The 22,568-nt window shown below is 31.8% G+C and overlaps 1 protein-coding gene across 1 annotated transcript; it reads left to right on the plus strand.

Moving 5' to 3' along the window:
* The first annotated feature begins 4,189 nt into the window (after nt 1-4,189).
* On the plus strand, nt 4,190-12,902 carry LOC100267780 (RING-H2 finger protein ATL8). The gene is made up of 3 exons (XM_002270917.5): nt 4,190-4,903; nt 5,880-5,977; nt 12,112-12,902. The coding sequence occupies exons 1-3, from the start codon at nt 4,745-4,747 to the stop codon at nt 12,539-12,541; spliced, it is 687 nt and encodes a 228-aa protein (XP_002270953.1). The 5' UTR covers nt 4,190-4,744; the 3' UTR covers nt 12,542-12,902.
* Nucleotides 12,903-22,568: the final 9,666 nt, after the last annotated feature.

Consider the following 22,568-nt stretch of genomic DNA (forward strand, 5'->3'; position numbering starts at 1 on the left):
GAGACTATGTGCTCCCTAGGGAAAGTTGATGGTTTATTTCCATATATTATTATGGCCAATGTTGAAGTGCATCTCATGTGCTAACCATAAGTTTACCATTAATTTTGTACTCATATCGAGTGTTCATTAAATCTCATTTAAATTTTTTATTGTCGTCCTCGATTTTTGAGCTAGGTTTACAAAAAAATACAAGATTAAAATAAAAATTAAAGGTATGTTCAAGTGTTTTTCTAGCAAATCTCTCTTATGGCTAAGTTAACTTGGAGGATTCAATGGAGTAAATTTAAGGGAAAGAATTTTCTTACCTCCAATTTTTGTCCTTTTATTGTTATATGAAATACATTTTGTAATATCTTTTTGACCATTATAACCTCTTTTAATTAGGTAACGTTGACTTGTTGATGCTGCATAACGATCGACTTGCACATAATGGACATTCATTTAAGACGACTTACTATCCGAATAGACTTTGGTCAAACGAAACCATTTGAATTGACATTACTTGAGATGAGATGTCTACTAAATATCTTACTGTTCAAGTGCCCACAATTACATTATTGAAAAAAATAATAAATAAAATTAGAATAATTATATAATGATAATTATGTAAAAAATTATTTTTTATTCCCTAAATTGAATGTAACTTCAAAGTAGTAATAATGACAATAATGTAAGCAAGAAAATTTAGAAAATAAAATAAAATGATTATGAAGAATACCTAAAAATTTAAAAGTGAAAGACACGGTACACAAAACCAATAAACCAAAATTATTTGATATATTCATTAAAAGTATTTTTTAAGTAGGGAAAATGTAAATCATTGCATATTCTTTTACAAAAACTTCACTCTTTTCTAGGTAGCATATTATAGGTGTTGATATTAGTGATGCTAGGGAGAATTTTTTTTTAAGACTTTAAAAGCAACGGTTGAAAGTGAAAAGCAACTTTCAATATTGTCTGGACATAACTTTTAGTCATAGATTCTACACTTTAATAATGTGATTTATTGGTAATTTTTTGTTATCAAGCATAATGAAAGAAATGAAAATTTTTATTTAATTAAAATTATATAAAAATATTAAAATTAATCTTATATGTAATAAAAAATAATTTCAAAAATCAAAATAAAATCTTCAAATAATCCACTAATTACGATCGAGTTTCACCCTTGTAATCTTATATGCACAAAATGCATCAACACTCTACGATTAATATGATTTTTTTTAATTAATAGATAATTGAGTATTAATTTACTTCATGGATACAGATATCACATTGATCGTCGAATTATGTTAAAATTTTCATATTTATTGTATGTGTACATAATTTAGTTAACACCCGAGAAAACAATTTAATCATATTAAAAGGTAATTTGATTACATTTTAGAGCTAATTTAGTCTAAGCACTTTTGTGATTATTAAATCCAATAACAAATATTTCATTTTTATTTAATGCAATAACTCGGCAAATGGAAGCATCACGCCTCCTCCACAATAGTCTACACCCTCCACGAAAACCTAAAATCGTATTAAATTAAATAAACCCCTCTCTCTTATCTAATCCAGAACCACAATCAACCCTGAATAGGGATGACGTGTAACATTTGATGGGACGGAACTTATAGTTTGTGCATAAAAATTATAATTTAATGAGTTGATTAGCTTATTAATTCACAAAACAGACATTAAGTTACAACTCATCTCAAGAGTCATGACTAATCCTTTCACAGCCGAAATTCCCAGAGCCATATACGTCACCCAGTACATCAAATTTCAAAATTAAAATTAATGTAACATAGCCAAGTGTCACGCCACCTATTAGGATTCCTAAAAATAAAAATTAATTAGCAAGTTTTAAAATATAGGTGGGAGAGCCCTTTCCAACTTGCATATAATTTGTTAAGTAGCGTTGAGCTTTTTACTTCATTGATTTCAAATTTAAAAAATAAAGCACCCTTATAAATTTATTTTGTTTATAAAATTTATGTTTTAGGGAGATTTTAAATAAAAAAAAAATTTAGATATGAGTATTTAATAATTTTTTAAAAACTATATTTTATTTTTAAAAATTTAAAATTTATATATAAAAAACATTGGGGTGCTAACTGATAACATGTAGCTTAGTACTGGTAACATATAGCTTAGTGTATTTATATTAAATCTTAAGGTGTCTCAATAAAATTAATCCTAATAATAAAAAAAGGGAATTGAAATGAATTATAATATTATATAAAACAAGAATTGGTCCTCCCCCTTATACAATAGGGTCGAGACACTAATCATGTCAAAGTCTCCTATCAAACAAATTATTGAAGTTGGTTCTAAGTCGATTAGTGATCCAAAAAAGGTTGTTGAACATAGTATCAAAGGGACACAACCTATCAAATGTGTTCTAAAGTCCATGGATAAAGAAGTTAAAGAGATGACTTAATTGCAGTCGAATCAACGGAGATTAGAGGAACAATCCTCATAGTCACTAAAGGTAACTAGAGCTGGTTTTTTTTTTTTTTTTTTGTTATAATCCCAATATGATTTGAGTTTTGATTTTTATCAAAATGATTTTTTTATCATTATTTTTATAACAAGACAAATCTAAATAAAGTAATAAATGAAAAATAAAACAAAATTTTCATTGCTAAGGGAATGCTTCAAAACATGGTACAATATTTTAAATCTAGGATAATTAAATTATCATGTTCTATCTATACCATTGCATAAAGAGAATGGTTTTTTATTTCACTTTGTTGAGGACAAAAATATGAGTTTTAGCCAAATAGAAGATTAATGAATAAAAAACGACAAACTGAAATTTAAAAGTACATATTTAAAAGCAAGATCCAAAATGTCTAGAAATAGATATCTTTTACAAAAAATATCTCCTAAAGGCCCACCCAAGTAATGATTCTCCGCTCCCAATCTACCCTAAAATCATTACAATGATTCATTACAAAATCAACCATAATTCGCATTTCATGAACAATGAACGTGATGGCACATGATTTTGTTTCATGAGGGTACGTTTGTTTCATTTGAAGGAAAGTTAAAAAATTTTCATTTATTTAACTCTCCTATATAAATATTAAATAATTTAAAAATATATAATTTTTTTTAAATAATTTTAATTATATTTGATTTTTTTTATATTTTTCATAATAAAACCAAAATAAGAAAATAATTTTCTCTAACTTTTTTTTTCTTTCTCTAATTTTTTGGGAATCAAATATAGCTTTAATATTATCAAGAAAAAAAAAATATAAAAAAATATAAAATAAAGAAAAGAAATAACTAAAAAAGATTTTATTACAGTACCAATCAACCAAATTACGATATTTATGCATTTTAGATCCTATTGTTTTGTATAAAAATTTATTCAATTATTTTGTATCTTGATTTTATTTATTTGTATTTGGTTTTACTTTATTAATACGAGAGTATATATATATATATATATATATATATATATATATATATATATATATATATATACACACACTGGGGTTCTTACTCTACCATTTTGCAAGTAAAAAGAGGTAGTAGTGGACTATAAAAAAGGGGATTGGAAAATGATGTATAGGTGGTTGGTGAAAAAATGGTATCCAACAAATGGGTGTCTTGAATTCCACTTTATAGGGTGAGGATGAGATACCATCCCTTCCATCTCCCCTCCACCATCCACTTTTACTCCACCAAACCCTGGGGTTGGAGCTCAATATACCTATATACCCACTTTCACAACAAAAATTAAATTAATAAAAAATTAAAAAATATATTATTATATTCTAAAAGCTTTGACTTGACTAATATTATTTTCTCTGGGATTTTAAGGATCAAATTAAATTTAACTTGAATAAATTATTTTTTAATTCAAATTAAATTTGAGAATGGGTAAAAGTGGCATTTTCGCTATCATAGTATCCGATGCTACCAACCGTCTTATGGAAACAATCGGAAGATAAGCGGTTCAACTAACTTTTCATGTTGAGTTTCTACGCACTCAAATATTAATAAAGAAGATCTACCTGTATAAATTTTATAAAATACTTGATTTTATGGAAAATGATATTATATTTATTTTTAAAAATTAATTCTCTTATTTAAATTATTTAAACACAAATAAAAAGTGAATAATATTTTAATTAATTATACTTTCCAAATAAAATCTTGTGAGGTTTGGAGAATCTGACATCAAATCTGATCATAATTAAAAGAAAGAAAAACGAGATCCATCAAATTACGTTTCAGAAAAAAAAAAAAAAAAAAAAAGGAAAAAAAGTAAACCGAGTCAGCAGTGGCCAGTGAGCACCACATTAATCAGAGTGGAGATTCCAATTGTTTTTCTAAACCTGGCTATCCCAATTTGTAATTTTATTTATTTTTATTTTATATATATATTTTTTCTGGAGCCACTGCTGCAAGCAAGATTTGAGTGCCAAGAGTGTGAAGAGGAAAAAGAAGAGGTGGTTGATGTCTTCCTTGGAAAAAGAATTCTAAGAAAAAGACAGCGGTGGTGGCCGGTGGGGGCGATGAGCGGTTGGAAGGTTTTTGTGTGAGAGAGTGTGTGTGTGTGTTTGAGGATGAGCAATGGGAGTGAAGAATTGAGGTTGCGGTGTGGTGGTGGAGCAGGGATTGGACTGGTTGGGAGACCATTTGCTAGGGTTTTTTCGGAGTGGAATCTGGAGGAGATGGTGAGAGTTTGAATTCAAGGTTGGAGTTTCATAATTCTGAGGGAAATCAGTGGGCGAATATGATATCCGGCGGGGTTAATTTGGTGATGACAGTGATTGGATTCGCGGTGAGTACGATGTTCATCGTTTTCGTCTGCACGCGCCTCGTTTGCGCCCGAATCCAGTTGAACGCGTCGCGGAGATCGTTTCCTGTTGCTTCCAGATCTGATCTTAGTATTGTGAGCATTTTTTCTTATCTCTTTTTGTCCTCAGTGGTTCCCTGTTTGGTTACTGCAAAAGCATGGGACTGCAGAATGGAAAACATAGTTTTGAATCTTTTGTTTCCAAATAATTGACACCATCTCTACCGAGCTTATTTTTTCTTCCAAGTTTTCTTAGCGGCCAAACAGAGGATAATGTTTCATTTTTTCCCCTCTGTAATTAAAACAGAGGATAATGTTACAATTGTGCCGCTAGCGCTCTTTTACCTTCTCATCCCTTCTTTTCTTCTCTTGCTATTAATGTGTTTTGGCATTTGTTTGACTAAAATTTAATGGTTATGATATCATTTTAGCATTAGGAAGGGGTTTGCATTTTTTATCTTGTATATGGCCTTTCAGGTTTTTCTATTTGAATTACACTCGGTTTTCTCTTAAAATAGGAATATCATAAATTATTTATTTATTCCTTTGATCTTCTGATATGCCCTTCTTGTGTCTCTCTGTTTTGTACTTCTAACTACCATCACTTTGATCTAGATAAATTGATCATAGTTTTTCTTTTTTCTTTTTTGAACCCCTTTTAGTACCTTATACCGTTCTTTGCTGGTTTGGACTGGTAGGTATTGATCTATTGCTTCTGGGTTTGGGGTTTACTTTTATGGGCCTCGCCGGTCCTTTTGTTTGCTCTCATGTATTTGAAATGCAATAACTAGGAAGACAGTTTTAAATACCACACATAAGTTACCTGGCATGCCAGTTTGGTGCAGCTCTTTATTGTGTTTGCTAGTAGTTTTCCTAATAAGAAAGAAAAACAAGTGAAGGAACATGCTTTAGTAAGAGGAAAACCTTCTACTTCTTAATGGATATTTGGGTATTGGATGTAAATTTTTTTAGAGTATATGATGCTCTAATTTGATGCACACCTTCTCACCTTTAGAAGATTTGATTTATGTTCTCTGGAGCACTCAATTGTTGTTCACTTTTTATGGTACAGTTGGAGCGAGGTTTGCATGGCCTTGAGCCTGCTGTTGTAGCCAACTTTCCAACAAAGAAGTTTGCTGATGAGTTTTTCTCCCCTGCAGAGGATGCTCAGTAAGTCCTTTTCCTTGTGCTATTCTTAGTATGCTAGCTGTTTTGCATTGTCACTCGTCTGGACTAGACTTGTGGGGTGAGATTCTACACATCCTCCTTTGTAGTGATATTTTGATATAAACCATTAAGATATCTGCTTCCTATGATAGAGAGAAGATAAAAAATCAAATCATTTGATTTCTATAGGAAGTTATCCCATTAGAATTTTCTGTCTGTGTGGCATTGAAGTTTGGTCTTACATTGGAACACACACTAGTCATTTGGAGTCAATCATTTGAACTGATGGAACTGATCATCAGATGCAAAACTGAGGAGACAGTAGGAGTTTTCTTTTGTGTAAACCTCTGCTATCTCTATTATTTGTTGCTGTCCCAAGGGGGAAGAATATGAGAGGGGGACATGGAAAAAAAATGGAAATTGAGCGGTACAATTTTTTCATTTGTTCTAATGCAATTTTGTCACTGCAATATGTTTTATGTTAAGTTTCTGTGTGGTTGCTAAAAATTATAAGATCCAAAATTTCCCTAAACCAGTTAGAAAGAGTCAACCCATTTCAGAAGTCTTTTCAGACTACAGATTTTATCTGCATAGTTTTTGGGTAATGCTTATGCCCTTTTAGTGCCTTTGGATCAACCCTTTCCGGGTAATGTTCGCTGGATTGTGAAACTTCAGGGCTTTCCTGATTACTTCCTTCTGTGTTCATCTTTGTGATGGCTGATTCTGGGGCCACCTGAGTTTGAGCATAAAAAATCTGTTTCTACTTGAAACTGTCATATGATGTATCTGGGGCTTAACATTTGCAAAAGAAATTATCAATTTTGTGAAAGTAGTAAGATAAATGCATATTTGGAGACTGACAAAATCTTAAGGCTTCTCTTTGAGAGCTTGTCATCAGAATATTATTTCTATGCAGAGCTTCCATGACTGAGAGTTGGAGGGATTGATGTTCTTCCAAAGGCTTTTCCACGAGGTTTTCTAGGGATATGGATGTTATTTTGGTTTGGAAAAAGAAATTAGGATTGGAAATTCGTGGTCAGATCATATTATTAGGTTTTTCATGAACACAAGGGAGGGTTCTCATGTGGTAGGCTGCTCTTGTGTTTACAAAAAAAAAGGTGGCTTTCTTATTTTGATTGGTGGATAGGGATTGATGGATAGGATTGATGCTTGAGGGTAGACAATTTGATCAAATGGGAATTGGTCTGCTCTAAATAGAGGCATTAAGTGAAACAGTGAATGCAAATCGTGGAATTGCAAAGTGACTTTACATTGTTAGACCTTATTGTTCTTGCTTTTCAATGTCCAATGCATTCTCCCTTGGTTGGTCTTCTGCATTTTGTAGGCAAGGAACAAAATCTTGATAGTGATGGCCATCTGAGAAAGATATCAACAATTCTTTAATACTGGTTTCATCTTGGAATAAATGACAGAAATTAATACCAAAAAATGAAATTAAAAATAAAATCTTCAGGAATTGCTGATAGATATGATAAAAACATAACACACACACAAACACAAGATGTTTTGGTTCAGGAGATACAAGCATGGTATACGATATGGAAATCTTATTTTGATCCACTATTATCTTGGATAAGAGAACAAGATAAATTATCATTGCCACATCTATATCCCTTGGTTGTGGGATATGAAAAACATATTATATAAGGAAGATGGGATTTTCATATCCCACAAACGAAAACATAGAGATTTGTGACAGAACTTTTTGATGTACTTAAGGTCTTGTTTGGAATCCTGATATCAATATATTAGTTTTGCTTCCACAAGGAGTCCATCTTTATTGAATCTTTTCATTATCTAATTGCTTTACCTGCTTTACCAAAGTGTGAGGAGCCAATTTTGTACACTTCATTCTTGAAACTATTCTGTCCTCTGAAATATGCAAGAAGCCCATCTTGTTTAGTCATCCGATTCTTTAAGTTACACCACTCTCTCAATTTGACAGTAAGGAGTTCATCTCTTCTCTCTAATTAACATCACCACAGCTTCTTGATAAAGACTTTGACTAGCTTCCTAATCAAAATCCACATGGATGAATGTCTCCTTTCTCATTGTCATCATATTATTTAGATGTTTAGTTCAAGTGTAATCATCAAATGCTGAGATTTCACTCTCTTGACCACTGAAGGAAACTATCAAATTCAAACCTTACTCGAACCATTAACCAGACACTAGAATCAGCTATTAAACTCTTTGCATGTCCAGATATATATATATATATATATATATATATATATATATATATATATATATATAATATCCTGTAAATATGTATATCTATCAGACTGAATAATCTATAAACCAAACTTGGCCATTGAAGTTTGTATCATAAGGTTTACAAGTTCATGGATGAAAACCCAAAATTGCAGAAAGAAATATTTACTTACAAGGAAACTAAAAGGGATTTTGTAAATATGAAAAGAGTGTCAGACAACAAGACTGTAGAAAGTTGCAGATAAAAAGGGCTGCCACAAGGTGCTAAAGAAGGCTGCATTTGGAAGCCAACAATGCTGTTGTACTGAGATCTTTGAGTTCATGGCAATATTTCTGAGACCAGCAATGTCAGGGGAAAGAAAAAGGTGATGAAAAGGAATACCAAGATCTTGGTAGTTCTCTATTAGAAAAGGCATGCTTGAGACTGAGTTTTCTTACCACTTACCAAGATATGAGATCTCTCCATTCCGAATGAGATTTTGGTCCATGGTTATATGGTTGACAGTGTTTTGGGTTGCGACCTCTTTAAAGGAAAAAGTTTAGAAGCTGTTAGGTTTTTATGGTACACTTCTTGGGTTTTACCCAGCATGTACATGAGTTTTGCGACTTCTTCCCTGATTTCTTTGTACGCATTCTTTTTTATCCTAAAGAGAAAAAGGAATGGTTTACTATTTTGCTGCATATGTGATAAGTTTGCTGAAATATTTGTCTTCAATGCAGGCAAGCAAGCTATTTGACACTGTATTTAGATAGTCTGATGTTTTCTGTAACTAGGTAGGTCAGAATTAGCCACTTTGTGATGATGTAGATTGGTGCATGGAGTTAGAATTTCTTCTTAGTAAAGTTCTTGTCCTTCTCTGTTCAAAGTTTCAAGTCATTCTGATTCCTCTCTTTAGTCTTATTCATTACCACAATTGGACCATGAGGGGAGGAGATGCATGGATATACCTCATCCATGCATATATTGCCTACATTACCTCAATAATGTAGGACAATCTTGAGGTGATTACCTACAACCAAACAAAATGGGATAGGATTTCGTTTAGAATTCAAGGAGAGGAACCTTGATTAAAGATTGTGGCAGCAAGGAAAGATAAAATAAAAAGCAGAAAAAAGAAGAAAATAAATGGAGAAAAGAAAAAGGGAAATCTTTGGTGGAAGGAAAATGTAGGAACACCAATTTGGAGCTTTTAGAATTTTCTGAATAAAGTACAAAAGGTCTTCAGAAAGAGTTGAAAACACGAAGGTGAATAGATTACTTAACACATTTCATGGACCACAATATAAAAGAAATATGAATATTACAACTTTCTTTTTTTGTTTTTTGCAAACTGTGCTAGGTTTACACTTTTTTGTCTTTCTCTTTATACTCACTTGAAACACCTTTTACCCAAAGCGTAAAAGGAATGGTCAATGATGATTTTGTTTATATTTGAAATCAAATACTATCTTAGAAGTATTATCATTACTTTAGGTTGTATTGAGTATTTTGTTTCATTCATTAAACTATTTTTTATCATGATTGGATATATTTTGTATTAGAGACTAATTTACTTTAGTAGATTAAAGTGTTTACACAACAAATCAATTTCTTTGTTGATTATAGCATATTAGAACCTTTACAACAATATTTTAAAATAAAAAATAAAGCTAAGAAAACGCAATTACCTAACTGTAATTTCATTCTTTTCCCTATTTTTCACCTTAGTAAAAATTTAATACCAAACATGATTTTACAGTTTCATTTTATAAAAACTGTGTTTTTTTCTTTCAACCAAATGGATTTTCAAAAAGGAAAAAATGAGAAATGAAAATTGTTTTCAAAAAACAAAATAGAAAACGAAAACTAAAAACCATTTTGCTAACCAAATGCAACTTGAGAGTCCCAGTATCAGAAATTGTAATGTATGAAAAAAAAAATTGATAATATTTGTCATCATTTGGTTCTCAACAATTTGACTATTTATAGACATTAGAAAACCCAAGAAGACCTAACAAACTATACAAAAAGAAACCTAATCTATATATTAACTTATTAGAACTCCTAATTCTTTCCTAAAACTATAAACCTTCCACTTAAAAAAAAAAAACGGAAAATTGAAATTTTTAGAAAATACTTTTTTAGAAAATGGAAGCTTCTACAAAATAAACACTTTTAAAAACTTGCCTTATCCTATTGGCTTAAAGTTCTATTAAGAAAAAAGAAACCTTTTAATAAAATAGAAACTTTAGAAAAGCAAAACTTTCAGAAAATAGAAGGTTTAAAAATATAGAAACTTCTTTGCCTCAAATTCTAAATGAGACTTAAATGACCAACTATTTACTAATTATGACTATAAAGATCCTTAATAAGCAGAATTTTCCTTTGAGTGCTTTTTCCTTTTCTGAGTAAATCTTGAAGAACCTGATCTGTGAATGCTTGGACTTGGTTATATCAATCAATCTTCACTATATATCCTAATGCTAAGTGTCGAAACTTCCTTGACTTTTCTTTTTAATTAAACAAACTCCCTCAACTTTTCTAAGCCTTTTTTCAATTATTTTGAGGCATGCATTCAATTGTGTATGCTCCTTTTCTACTCTAATACATTGAGTCTTACTTATCAAAAAAAATAAAAAAATATTTCTAGAACATTTCTTGAAGGCAAATGGATCTCATATGTAGCATGCTCTTAGGCTTTGAAGTTTGCTTAGGTGAGGTCCAAAATTCTCATCATTGAATTGTCTTGAAGATCAGTTTCTCTTTGTTTTATATTTGGTTTGTTTAATCTAAAATTGAGGCTCTCTCTCCTCCTCTATATCCTCTTCTTCCACCCCTCCCCTCCCCCCCACCCCCCCTCTCTCTCTCATATCTTATGTCACTCCCTCTCTCCCTTTCTCTCTCTCTCTCTCTCTCTCTCTCTATTTATAGTTTATATTTCTGAACTTTTTATTTTCTAAAAAATTCTTCTTCTCTCAAGTTTCTATTTGAAAACTTGTTAGAAACTACTAGAAAATCTTCATTTTTAATTCTAAAAGGAAAGTTTCTATTTTCTTTTGAATTATATTTTTTTGAAGACTCGAGAGTTTTAGAAAAGAAATAAGAGTATCATATTATTTCGATGACTTGAGAGTTTTACAAAAGAAATAAGGGTATCATTTTATTTTGAAGACTTGAGAGGTTTACAAAAGAAATAAGAGTACTAAAAAGTTTCATAGAAGTTAGATTTCTTTTTTCATAATTTTATTCAAGTTTTATAGTTTTCTAAAGCCCATAAATAAGGCTAATTAATATAAAATGAAATTAATTATCGATGATTAATGATATTAATTTTTTTCATACCTTGCAATTTTCAATGGTGAGACTCTTATATGGTCTTATTGAGACTTCTAAGGTTTTTTTTATATTGCTTCTCTATGTTTTCTTTTCTTATCTTTTGTTTATTTTATTTCTGCTGCTATAATTTTATTTTTGTTTCTTTTGTTAAATCTTAAAAGATTGGAATCCTAGCCCATCTTATTTGATTATATAAAACCATTCTATGGTTGATTCTACATCACTCTCTCCCTTTCCTCTCCCCTTCTCCCTTTCTCTCTCTCTCTCAAGCATGCACACACAAATAGGGGACCTCTGGGTATGGCTATATCAATATATATGAAACAATCGTTGAAGGTTTTAATATGTTTTTGGAACCAAATTCTTGAGTCAATATGAATTGATACACCATTTTGTGATACATGCAAACAAATACCATTATAGTTTGTGGATTGCACCTAGATATCACTGCCTGTAAAGTGGTATTTTTCACTTGCGGCTTCTTGTAGCAGTGGTTTGGATGTGGGATTTTGCTCATTCATTGTTGTCATTATTTATGCTTCATGATTTTCCTGCTAATGGTACTGGAAAATATCATAAATGGTAGGTGCACAGTTTGCCTAGTAGAATACCAAGCTGAAGATATATTGCGTATTCTCCCTTACTGCGGCCACTTCTTCCATGTTACATGCATAGACATATGGCTGCAGCAGCATTCCACATGTCCTGTGTGTCGAATTTCATTGTGGGAGTTTCCTGAGAGAAAATGCTTGATGCAACCCATGTTCAGTTCAGCTGTTCGATCACATTTTGGCATGGAATCCCGCAACACACATTCATACAACTGTTTGTCAACTGGCCGTGGGTTTTCATCGAGATCTCACGACAACCACAGGATGGACCCCATTCAAGAGGATCAGTTTGGGCCAGGAGGTGACGGAGCTGAAGCTCAGGAGAGCACCCTCCCCTTGACCGATGCTAATCAGCCTGCAAAGGACTCTGAAAATAAGCACATAGAAAGCCCATCAAATCCATGAAATCCTTCGTTTCTTGGAATCCTGGCTGCATTCATCGTGCTTTCCGATAGAATCAAATTGGAATTGAAATTTATTAAAACCATCTCCTTGGAATGCTCTTTTTTTTTTTTAATTTATTTTTGTGACTCACTGTATATATACGCAAAAAGTTATTCCCAGTTTTCCCCTTAGACAGTAGCTTATTGGTGGGCATTTTTGTTAGTTCAGTTGTAAAATTGAATTCCTTAAAGCTTGCTGGAGTCTCCTTAGAGGCATGTCCCATGCAGCATTTCCACATCCGTTCGGGTCCATCCCAGAGCGAGTATTCATTGTGAGTTATTATCTAATAATATGCAAATGTACGCCTCCGGATTCCTTACTATTATTTTGACTTTGTGCCCACTACTCGGTGACCAGTCCTTTTCTCATTCCTGTCAATGTCCAGGAAAGGATTAGTAGTACAAGAAAAAGAAAAAGTGGGAAGGACTGAGTCATGGAGGAATAGCATACATGCATTTATACAGTTGGAGTAAAAATCAGAGTGAAAAAGAGTTATCCCTGAGGGATGGTTTGATTTGTACTCTTCTCCCCCGTCACCAAGGGATGCATTGCTACAAATGCTTTTCTTATGAAATACGCAGTCATTTCCCAGATAGTACTTTTTACTAAAAATAAAAATTTATTAATCCTCACAGCCATTGAAGGAGTTGTTTCCATTTCTATATCGAGTCATTGTGTGTGGACCTGTTTGGTTCGCCATAAATAAAACTGCAGAGAGGGTGAGGGACGAGGGATGTCTTGCATGTGAGGTATTTTGATGGACTCCCTGTGGGCCTTCAAGACATTGGCAGTTCAATGGACTTCATCAATTCATTACAGCAACTCCACCCGCCCAACAACTTTTCTTTATTATACCATGTCCTCCCCGTCACTCCCTCTCTTCTTTATTTTCAAATCTGTCAGAGCATGTTGTGTTGGAGCCACATGTTTGGGAAATGATAATACTTTTTACTAAAAATAAAAATTTATTACATTCTCATTTTCAACCTAATAATAAGTCTATTTATAATAAACTAATTACTAGGATTTTCCTATTAAACCAAAAGTCCTAATCAATATAGAAAACCTAAATAAATAACAATTTCTAATATTTTTCAAAATTTTAAAATTCTTCTAATTTGACTTTAAGTCATATTATAATTTTAACATCTTCCCTTAATTTGAGTTGTAAAGTCAATCATACCAAGCATCATCTTAAACTTCTCAAACACATTTGTCTTTAGTGGCTTTATAAATATATTTGTAACTTGATCTTCTGATTTACAAAACTCAAGTTCGATCTCTTGATTTTTCATGAGTTCCTAATATAATGAAATTTGATGTTTATGTGTTTGCTTCTACCGTAAAACATCATATTCTTTGTCAATGTAATAGTAGACTTATTATTACATAAAATCTTTGTAAGACCCTTTTGTTTATATTTCAATTCACCAAGCATCCTACGAAACCAAATTGCTTGATATGCTACGGAAGTAACTGTCATGTATTCAACTTCTATAGTTAATAATGCTATAACTTGTTGCTTCTTTGATGACTATTAGAATGCTCATGTTCCAAGATAAAAAACATATCTAGCAGTACTTTTTCTAATCTCTACATCACTTCCTTAGTTACTATTTGTGTAGCCCATTAAACTGAAATTGTTTGAGTAGGAGTAGAAAATTCCATGATCACAAGTACCACTTACATACCTCAAAATTCGTTTTGTTGCTTGCAAGTGTGATTGATACAGTTTTTCCATAAATCGACTAATAATTCTCACTCCTTAAACAATATATGGTCTAATAGAAGTTAAATAACGAAGACTTCCTACTATGCCCTTGAAATATGTGGGATTTGCTAATTTTCTAGTGTTTTTTTTTTTTTCATCTTTAGTCGCTCTATAATAGGAGTATGGATTGTTGATGATGATTCCATCTTGAATCACTTTAGAATGTTTGTCATGTACTTTTTTGTGAGATAAAGATACCATCATCTATTTGTTGGACTTTAATTCCAAGAAAATAGGACATTAATCCCAAATCTATCATTTCGAATTGTTGTTTCATTGCCTCATTGAAATCTTTAAACATCTATTGGCAATTTCCTATAAAAATTAAATCATCTACATAGACACATACAACAATTATATCACCATTAAGAATTTTATTTGATATAAAGTGTATGCTTAAAAGAACTCTTTTGAAATTCATGCCATAATAGATGAGTATCAATCTACGTGTACCAAGCACGTGGTGCCTACTTTAACCTATACAATGCCTTTTTGAGTTTGTGAACTTGTTTCTGTTACCCTTCCTTAATATACCCTGGTGGTTGTTCAACAAAAACTTCTTATTCAAGTACACCATTAAGAAAAGTTGACTTCACATCCATTTGGTGAATTGTCCACCTTTTTTTGAGCTTTAAGTGCAATTATCATGTGAATGGTATCTAATTTAGCAACTGGTGTAAAAACTTCAAAATAATCAATATCTGGCTTTTTTTTATAGCCTTTTACAACCAATATTGCCTTGAAATCGATCAACATTACCATCAGGTTTATATTTTGTCTTATAAGCCCATTTAACACCTATAGGCTTCTTTCTAACTGGAAGAGTAGTTAACTCCCATGTATTGTTCTTCTCTATGGATTGAATTTCTTCATTCATTCCTTGAATCCACTTCTCATCGCTTGCTTCTTCATATAAATAGGATCACAATCTACAAATAGACAAAAGTTAACTAAACCTTCATCGATGAGTTTGATATCTTTCATGACTTCATAATCCCTTAGATGTGTAGGCATAATGCGAGAATGTTTTGGGCAACCTTGTGATTCAATTTTTTGCCTTATTTTTGTTTACATTGGAGAACTTCTAATAGGAGAATGCATATTTGAAATAGATTTATCTGTAATAGAATCCTTCAGATTCTCGTTGTCTTCCACAAAGTTTTCTTCAAGGACAACTCTTTTTTCTTCATTTTGTGTTTGAGTCCATTTCCACCTCTTGTTCTCTAGGAATTGAACATCTCTATTCACAATCAACTTCCCTATTTCTAGATCATATAGTTTGTAACCTTTAGTTACATCACTATAACAAATGAAAATACACTTCTCATTTTTATCATCATTTTTTTTCTGTGCTCCTTTGGTATATGGGAATATGTAATACATCCAAAAATTTGCAAAAAAGAAACTTCTAGTTTATGACCACTCTGAGCTTTCTCAGGTGTTCTTCCAAAGACTATTTTAGCGAGACATTTATTCAATAAGAACACTACACGAGTAACAACTTTTGCCAAAAAAGTTTTTGGAAGAGACTTTGCCTTCAACATGCTTCTTGTCATTTCAACAATGGTTTTGTTATTCCTTTTAGCTATACCATTTTGTTAATGTGTATAACTAGCTGTCAATTTTTGTTGAATACCCTGACTTTTGCAATAATTATACAACTCATTGGAGGTGAACTCTCTATTAGAAACCTCAGACCCCTCCATTCTCATGCCTTAGATCTCATAGGGTGCATAAAAATTTATCCTAGACTCTTTAAATCTATTGCAACAGAAAACTAGGTATTTAAAAACCAATATTGATACTACAAAAATCATAGATCTAGGAAATAAAGCCACATACCTTTGATCCAGATGTTCCCAAATTGATTTCAATCGATGTAAATAACTCCAAAGTCCTAATGAATCTCGTAAACACCATGATCTTCTGCTTGATGACTCTTCATTGTGTCTAAGCATTGGGATAGTTGAGATCTCGAGGGTGGAGGCTAGGGTTTTTTTTTAGACTATAGGGAGAAAATGGCAAGACATGGAAACCCTAACCCTTAAGGGGGTATTTATATGTTTCCTACTAAGTTTAAGTAACTTAAACCCACCATGGTCTTGGGTCACTTAATCAAGCCCAAAAAGGTTGCTAATTGATTAATTAACCATACAAGGTCCTAATTAATCAATTAGCCTAGTCTAGAGATACCACTCACTTATTCTCATGCAACCTTGTGTAATTACCAAAACGCCTTTATGCACAAAAGTAAACTAAAAACCCATCAACCCTCATAAATCGTGCCACCAAGGAATGAGTTCAGAGCGGGGACTATTAAGACCCATAAGAGTACTGGCTCCTTGAGAATCAAATTCTAAAACTGACTCAACATCCCACTATAGAGAGTCAATTACACTCCAGTACCCTATGTACATTACAACGATACACCAAGTGCTTGAGTTCGTGACCTATTATCCATTGCATGCAGACTCTTCATGAACCGATACCCATAATCTAATAAGGTAGTTTTATCACTTATCAAGATTACCTATTAAATCCTTGAGTTATAGATCTCACTTATTATGTTATTAACTAACATACTTTATCTCTAAGGAGCATATATCAAATTACGCTAATGGAATTATTGTGACCATAAATTTCATGATCACATGTCTTTTGGATCGACATACTATCGTAATTCCATGAGATATCATGGTGTTTCCATTGAGAATGCCTGTTGCCACTAACCTCCATCAATAGTGACCCAATCCATAGGGATATATGACCACTTTAGGGTCTCATTTATAGGTCAAAGTCTTGTGTTGATTTTGATATAGACTCAATATCCTCTCAAGGTTGAGAGTCCATGCAGTATAATAGTTTGGTGAATCATGACAATTGATAGCCTTGCGTCATGATTCACCATAGGTTTTGTCTAGTGTGTATTACATACACTAGTGTACTCACTATGGGAAACCCATCCCAATAGCCAAGATAAGTCATTCCTCCAATTAGGAAGTTGTGCACTACAATCTCTACTAGATTATCCAAATCCATGAATTGACTATGGACAACTTATTTACTTACAAGGAACCTATGACTTGTATCTTCTATGTAACTCTTAATGCACCCAAGTCATATACAATGTAAGAGATATGAGCTAAATGCTCAAATCAATGTCAATACACCAAAATGATAGCAATGAGATAATTAAGTCTAATTTTGTTACATCATGTCTTGCTTTTAGGGGCTCATCCCAATACTCTCCTCTTATATCATATCTTAATATCTTAATATTACAACCACTTTGTCTTTCAATAGGAACTTTGAATTCTTTAAACTTGTTAAAAGCCTTAGATTTTTCTTTTAACAAATAAATCCAATTTTTTTTTTTGTAAAACCATCTATAAAGGTCTGAATATATTTGTTGTGACTAAGAGATCTTTTACCACCGAGATCACATATATATGTATGCACCGACTCCAAAGGTTATTTACCTCTTTTGAATCTTCCAATTGGAAAAGAATTCTTATGTTGTTTCCTAATGAGATATCTTTAACATGCATGATCTAGAATATCAATCATAAGTAATCCTATTACCATATTTTTTTTGCACTAACAACTTCAACCCATGAAAATTGAAATGACCCAATCGAAGAAGTAAAAGCCAATTGCTATTTCCACTATTGCCTTCAAACTGAATAAAGTTTCTGCTTGAAGAAACATAAGAAACATCTTATTCTTTGTCATCTGCATATTGATTACTACTCAAAAAGTACTATTTCATAGCTTGTAATTAACTCTTTTAAACACTTTTGAGTAGTAGTTATCACCTTTTAACCCAATTAACATATTAAGGACCATTGCAATCAATTCTAATCAAATTGTGTTAAGTTTTGGTGTTTTGATAGCTTTTTGATCACCAAAGCAATCCGAGATTGAGGAGAGTTCTTTGGAATCCTTAAGCAAATCCAGAATACAAGGAGTATGGGATCCTGCACATTCCACCCGGGAAGGAATTCCATCCGGTTGCCGCCACTTTACACCCGGCTGACGCCGCCATTCCATCCGGCTGCCGCCACTTTCCACCTGGATGTATCACATCCGAAAATCTGCTACCACCATTCCACCTAGATGTTTCACATCCGGAATTCTGGCCGGGTGACGCTCCACATTCTCCGGATGTTTCACATCCGGCAGACATATCTGGATGGGAGAATAGAGCGTTTCAACTTCCACGATCAGGCATATCCGGATCCGCCGACAGCGCTCGCCCGGAGAGTTTCGCAGCCAATTTTGCACAGTGCCGCGGTGTTCTCCTGAAGCTTCCCAATATGTGCCACTGACATTTTGAGATATTTTGGGATATTTTGAGATATTTTTGCTTTAGATATTTGTTGTCTAAATCCCCAAAATCTCCTTGTAACCCACCAATTATAGGATTCCTTAGTTATTAAGTTTGGAAAAAGGATGAATAACCTTGTAGATATTATTATTGTAATTTTCATATAAATATATCTCGGGAGCCTGTTCTCGAGGGGAACGCAACTTTTGTATAGTTTTCAAAGGAAGAAAAATACAGAGCTTTGCTCTGCTTTTACCTTCTCATTTTGATTGTATTTTTCTTACTAACCAAACAACCTTTGAAGATGTTTTCCCAGAGGATGAGAGGCTAAACCTTTGGTTTCTTAGAGTGAAGGAAGCTGGGTGAAAAGTCTAGATGCAAAAGTGGAAAACTCTCGTGCTTTAAATACAGGTAGTTGGAGTTCATAAATGACTTTTAAATTTAAAGTTTTGCTTTAAATCCCTTATAATCACTTTGAATGGCCAATACATGATAAGCTTTTAGGTCTCTGTGGATACTTATTGCTAGATCCACATAAGACCATTAGTTATCATGTACGAGCCATTGGAAAGTGGCTCAAGGTAAAGACCCATAGTGTCTAAAGCCATTAATAGAACTTGACTATCATTTCTATTGACTTTTTATGGATTAAATCTTCATTGTTAAACCTATACCGGTTCGGGAAACAACCATCCTTTATGTTGTTGTCCCCAATACGAGGAGAAAAATCCGGAATTTCCCACTTTGCATTCTGAACTTGATCCTAGCAACCTTTAGCTCCGGGAGACTTTCTTTCTTCCATTTTTACCTAGTTCTATGTTAGTTTAGTTTCAAACACCACTTTCAAAACAAATTTTATTTTCTTTTAAACTTTAAGTTTTTGACAAAGGAAATCATTAGATTCAATTTCTAATCTTGAGTCTATCACTGGTAGAGTGAAAACCCATCCCAGAGTTCGACCCTAGAGCTGCTATACTATAGTAGCTTTGCTACGCTAGTATGAGGTCATAGGATTTAGAAATATTTTTGATTAAAATACCCGGCTGGGCACGAATCACATATTTTCAATCATTTTCTTATTTTTATAACTAAGGGTACAACCTCCATTAGAGATATTAATGATATGCCATTTTTCTTTTAATTGTCTTATGCTTAACAAATTCTAAAAAAGATCCGGAACAAAAAATACATTTTCTATATTAACATTAGTGTCATCTTTAGAACATATTTTAACATTACCTTTGTCTATGATTGAAACTTTGGATTTGTTTCCAAAATTAACTTCATCTCAGACTGATTCATTTAATTGTGAAAACAATTCCTTTTTATCGCACATGTGATTGCTACATCTTGCATCAAGATGCCAAAAATCTTGGCAGTTTACATTTGATGTTGCTACATAGCAAGCTAATACCAAATTTTGCTGTACCTTGGTGGTGTTTGCCTACTCATCTTGTTCATTATGCAATTTTGTTCGACATTTTGTCTTATAATGTCCATGTTTTATACATTTGAAACATTGCATATGTGACTTGTCTTTAGATCTAGAAGTGTTGCCTCTTCCTTTAGAAGAATTTGTGTCACCATCTCCATTTTTTTTTGTTAAAGTTGTTGTGTCCTCCTTTACTTCTACCACAACCAAAGCCTTTGCCACAAGGCTTGCTCCAAATTTGTAAAGTTGATTCTTTAATTCATTCGTTGTTTGTGCAAACACAATGGACTCATTTTGCTTCCACTGTGAGAGTGAAAATTTCGTTTCTTTTTTCAATTGTTGCAATAGCATAGTCAAAACTTCCACTTAAAGATCTTATCATTTTCTCTACTATTCATTGATCATTAAGTTTCTCACCATTAACCTGCATTTGGTTAACAATGGTTTGTACATAATCAAAGTAACATGAGATGGATTCAAAGTCATTCATGCGAAGAGACTCAAATTCACCTCTTAATGTTTGCAACTTCATTTGCTTAACACGTTCATCACCTTTGTATAATTTTTGTAGAGTAACATATACCTCTTTTGCCGTTTCTAACTGAGAGATTTTCTTAAATATTGCATGGAGTGATTTTTTATTTTTTATTTCGAGAATCTTTCAATGATTCTTTCTACTATTTTGATAGTACCTTAAATTCTTTTGAATTGATCATTTTGTTGTAACCACTATTCATTAGATCCCATAAATCTTGAGATCTAAATAAGACACGCATCTGAATGCACCAATTATTAAAATTCTTACCTGTGAATTTGGGAGTTGATGATGAATTAAGTTATTGTTTATAGCCATAATTTCACCAACAAAATTGCAAATTTCTTGTGATTTTGCACATTCCTTATTATTCTAGCTCTTATATGACATTTCACTTTCCTTGATCTTTTGGCTTTGATACCAATTGTTGGAGCCCACACGATTAGGAATTGATAATACTTTTGCTAAAAATAAAAATTTATTCCATTCTTATTTTCAACATAATAACAAGTCTATTTATAATAAACTAATTATATTTGTACTAGGACTCCAATTCCTATTAAACCAAAAGTCTTAATTAACATAGGAAAGCTAAATAAAATAACAATTTCTAATATTTCTCAAATGACTAAAATTTTTCAAATTTGACATTAAGTCGGATTATAATTTCAACATGTTGGCTAAGGGAATACTTCTCATTGTGATAACAATTTTTTAAAACAATGGATTAATATTTTCTAAAATAAAAATCTATTTGAAATCTTGAAATATTCTTAACTTTTTTTTTTATATATTTTTAAATATTTCTTACAAATAACTTTTATGGTTAGAGTTTTATTTTCAATTATTTTTCACATTTTTACAATTATTTTTTAAAATAATCATTAGAAAACAAATGCTAATAATAAAAACAATTATAATATGTTATCATAAAATATCCTATTTTCAAAATAAATTATCAAAAAACTATTTTCTATCAAAATTTATGAAGCATAATTATCCTTGGCTTTCATATGAATCAATATATATATATATATATATATATATATTGATTCATATGAAAGCCAAGGATCATTAGGTGAATATAATTTTATTAATACCAATTTTTTCTTAATTTTTCATCAAAATTAAACATGTAAATGGATACATATTTCTTCTATTTTTTTTTCTTTTCTCATGGATATTTTTGAAATCCCATCAAAGGCAAAATGCTTTTAAATTATCAAATTTCTATTATAATTTATTTGTGAAATGTTTCTTACATGCTTTTCTAGGTGCTTAATAATTAGTGGTTGCAACATAAAAATATTTTCATAATGATATAAAGTTCTAATGGAAACAAACGACCCCATATATCCTAAAAATATGCAACATATATTAATATTATAGCACAACAAAATATTCCCACCATGCGGTTGAAATTGTTGTGACAACAACAATTTTAATGCAAAACAATATTGGTTCAAGAACACTGATAAAATAATCTACATAAACATAAACAAAGTTTTAGCATGGTTCAGTCAATTATATTTGCATTTACGAATAAAAGAAAATTATTATATTATATTATAGAAAATATTATATAAGATAGAAATAGATACAATTCTACAAACCCCTTACTTCATTAGGTATCTCCCATTTTTCCTAACATCTCTATCCACTTTTACAATTGTTACAAATCTATCTCCATCTAAAATATTTTATATAATATTCTTTACAAAAAAAGAAATATATACTAATTTATAATATTCCTTACAAAGAAGAAATATATACTAATTAGAAATTTGTGATACTTTCCAACAAAAACATGTAAGAGACCACCTCAACATTATTTTCCCTAGAATTTACTTTATGGTTTAGTAATGTACCTTTTATGTTTAGTTGGAATTGCAATTTAATTGAATATAAAAGGACTTAAAAAAA

Source organism: Vitis vinifera, chromosome 13, assembly GCF_030704535.1.
Source record: "Vitis vinifera cultivar Pinot Noir 40024 chromosome 13, ASM3070453v1".
NCBI classification, from domain to species: domain Eukaryota; kingdom Viridiplantae; phylum Streptophyta; class Magnoliopsida; order Vitales; family Vitaceae; genus Vitis; species Vitis vinifera.

Excerpts from the sequence above, each read along its gene's own strand:
- LOC100267780 (XM_002270917.5), top strand. The coding sequence starts at position 4,745 with ATGATATCCGGCGGGGTTAATTTGGTGATGACAGTGATTGGATTCGCG. Across the intron at positions 4,904-5,879 it reads CCAGATCTGATCTTAGTATT|TTGGAGCGAGGTTTGCATGG; the intron begins GTGAGCATTTTT and ends TTTATGGTACAG. Across the intron at positions 5,978-12,111 it reads TCCCCTGCAGAGGATGCTCA|GTGCACAGTTTGCCTAGTAG; the intron begins GTAAGTCCTTTT and ends CATAAATGGTAG.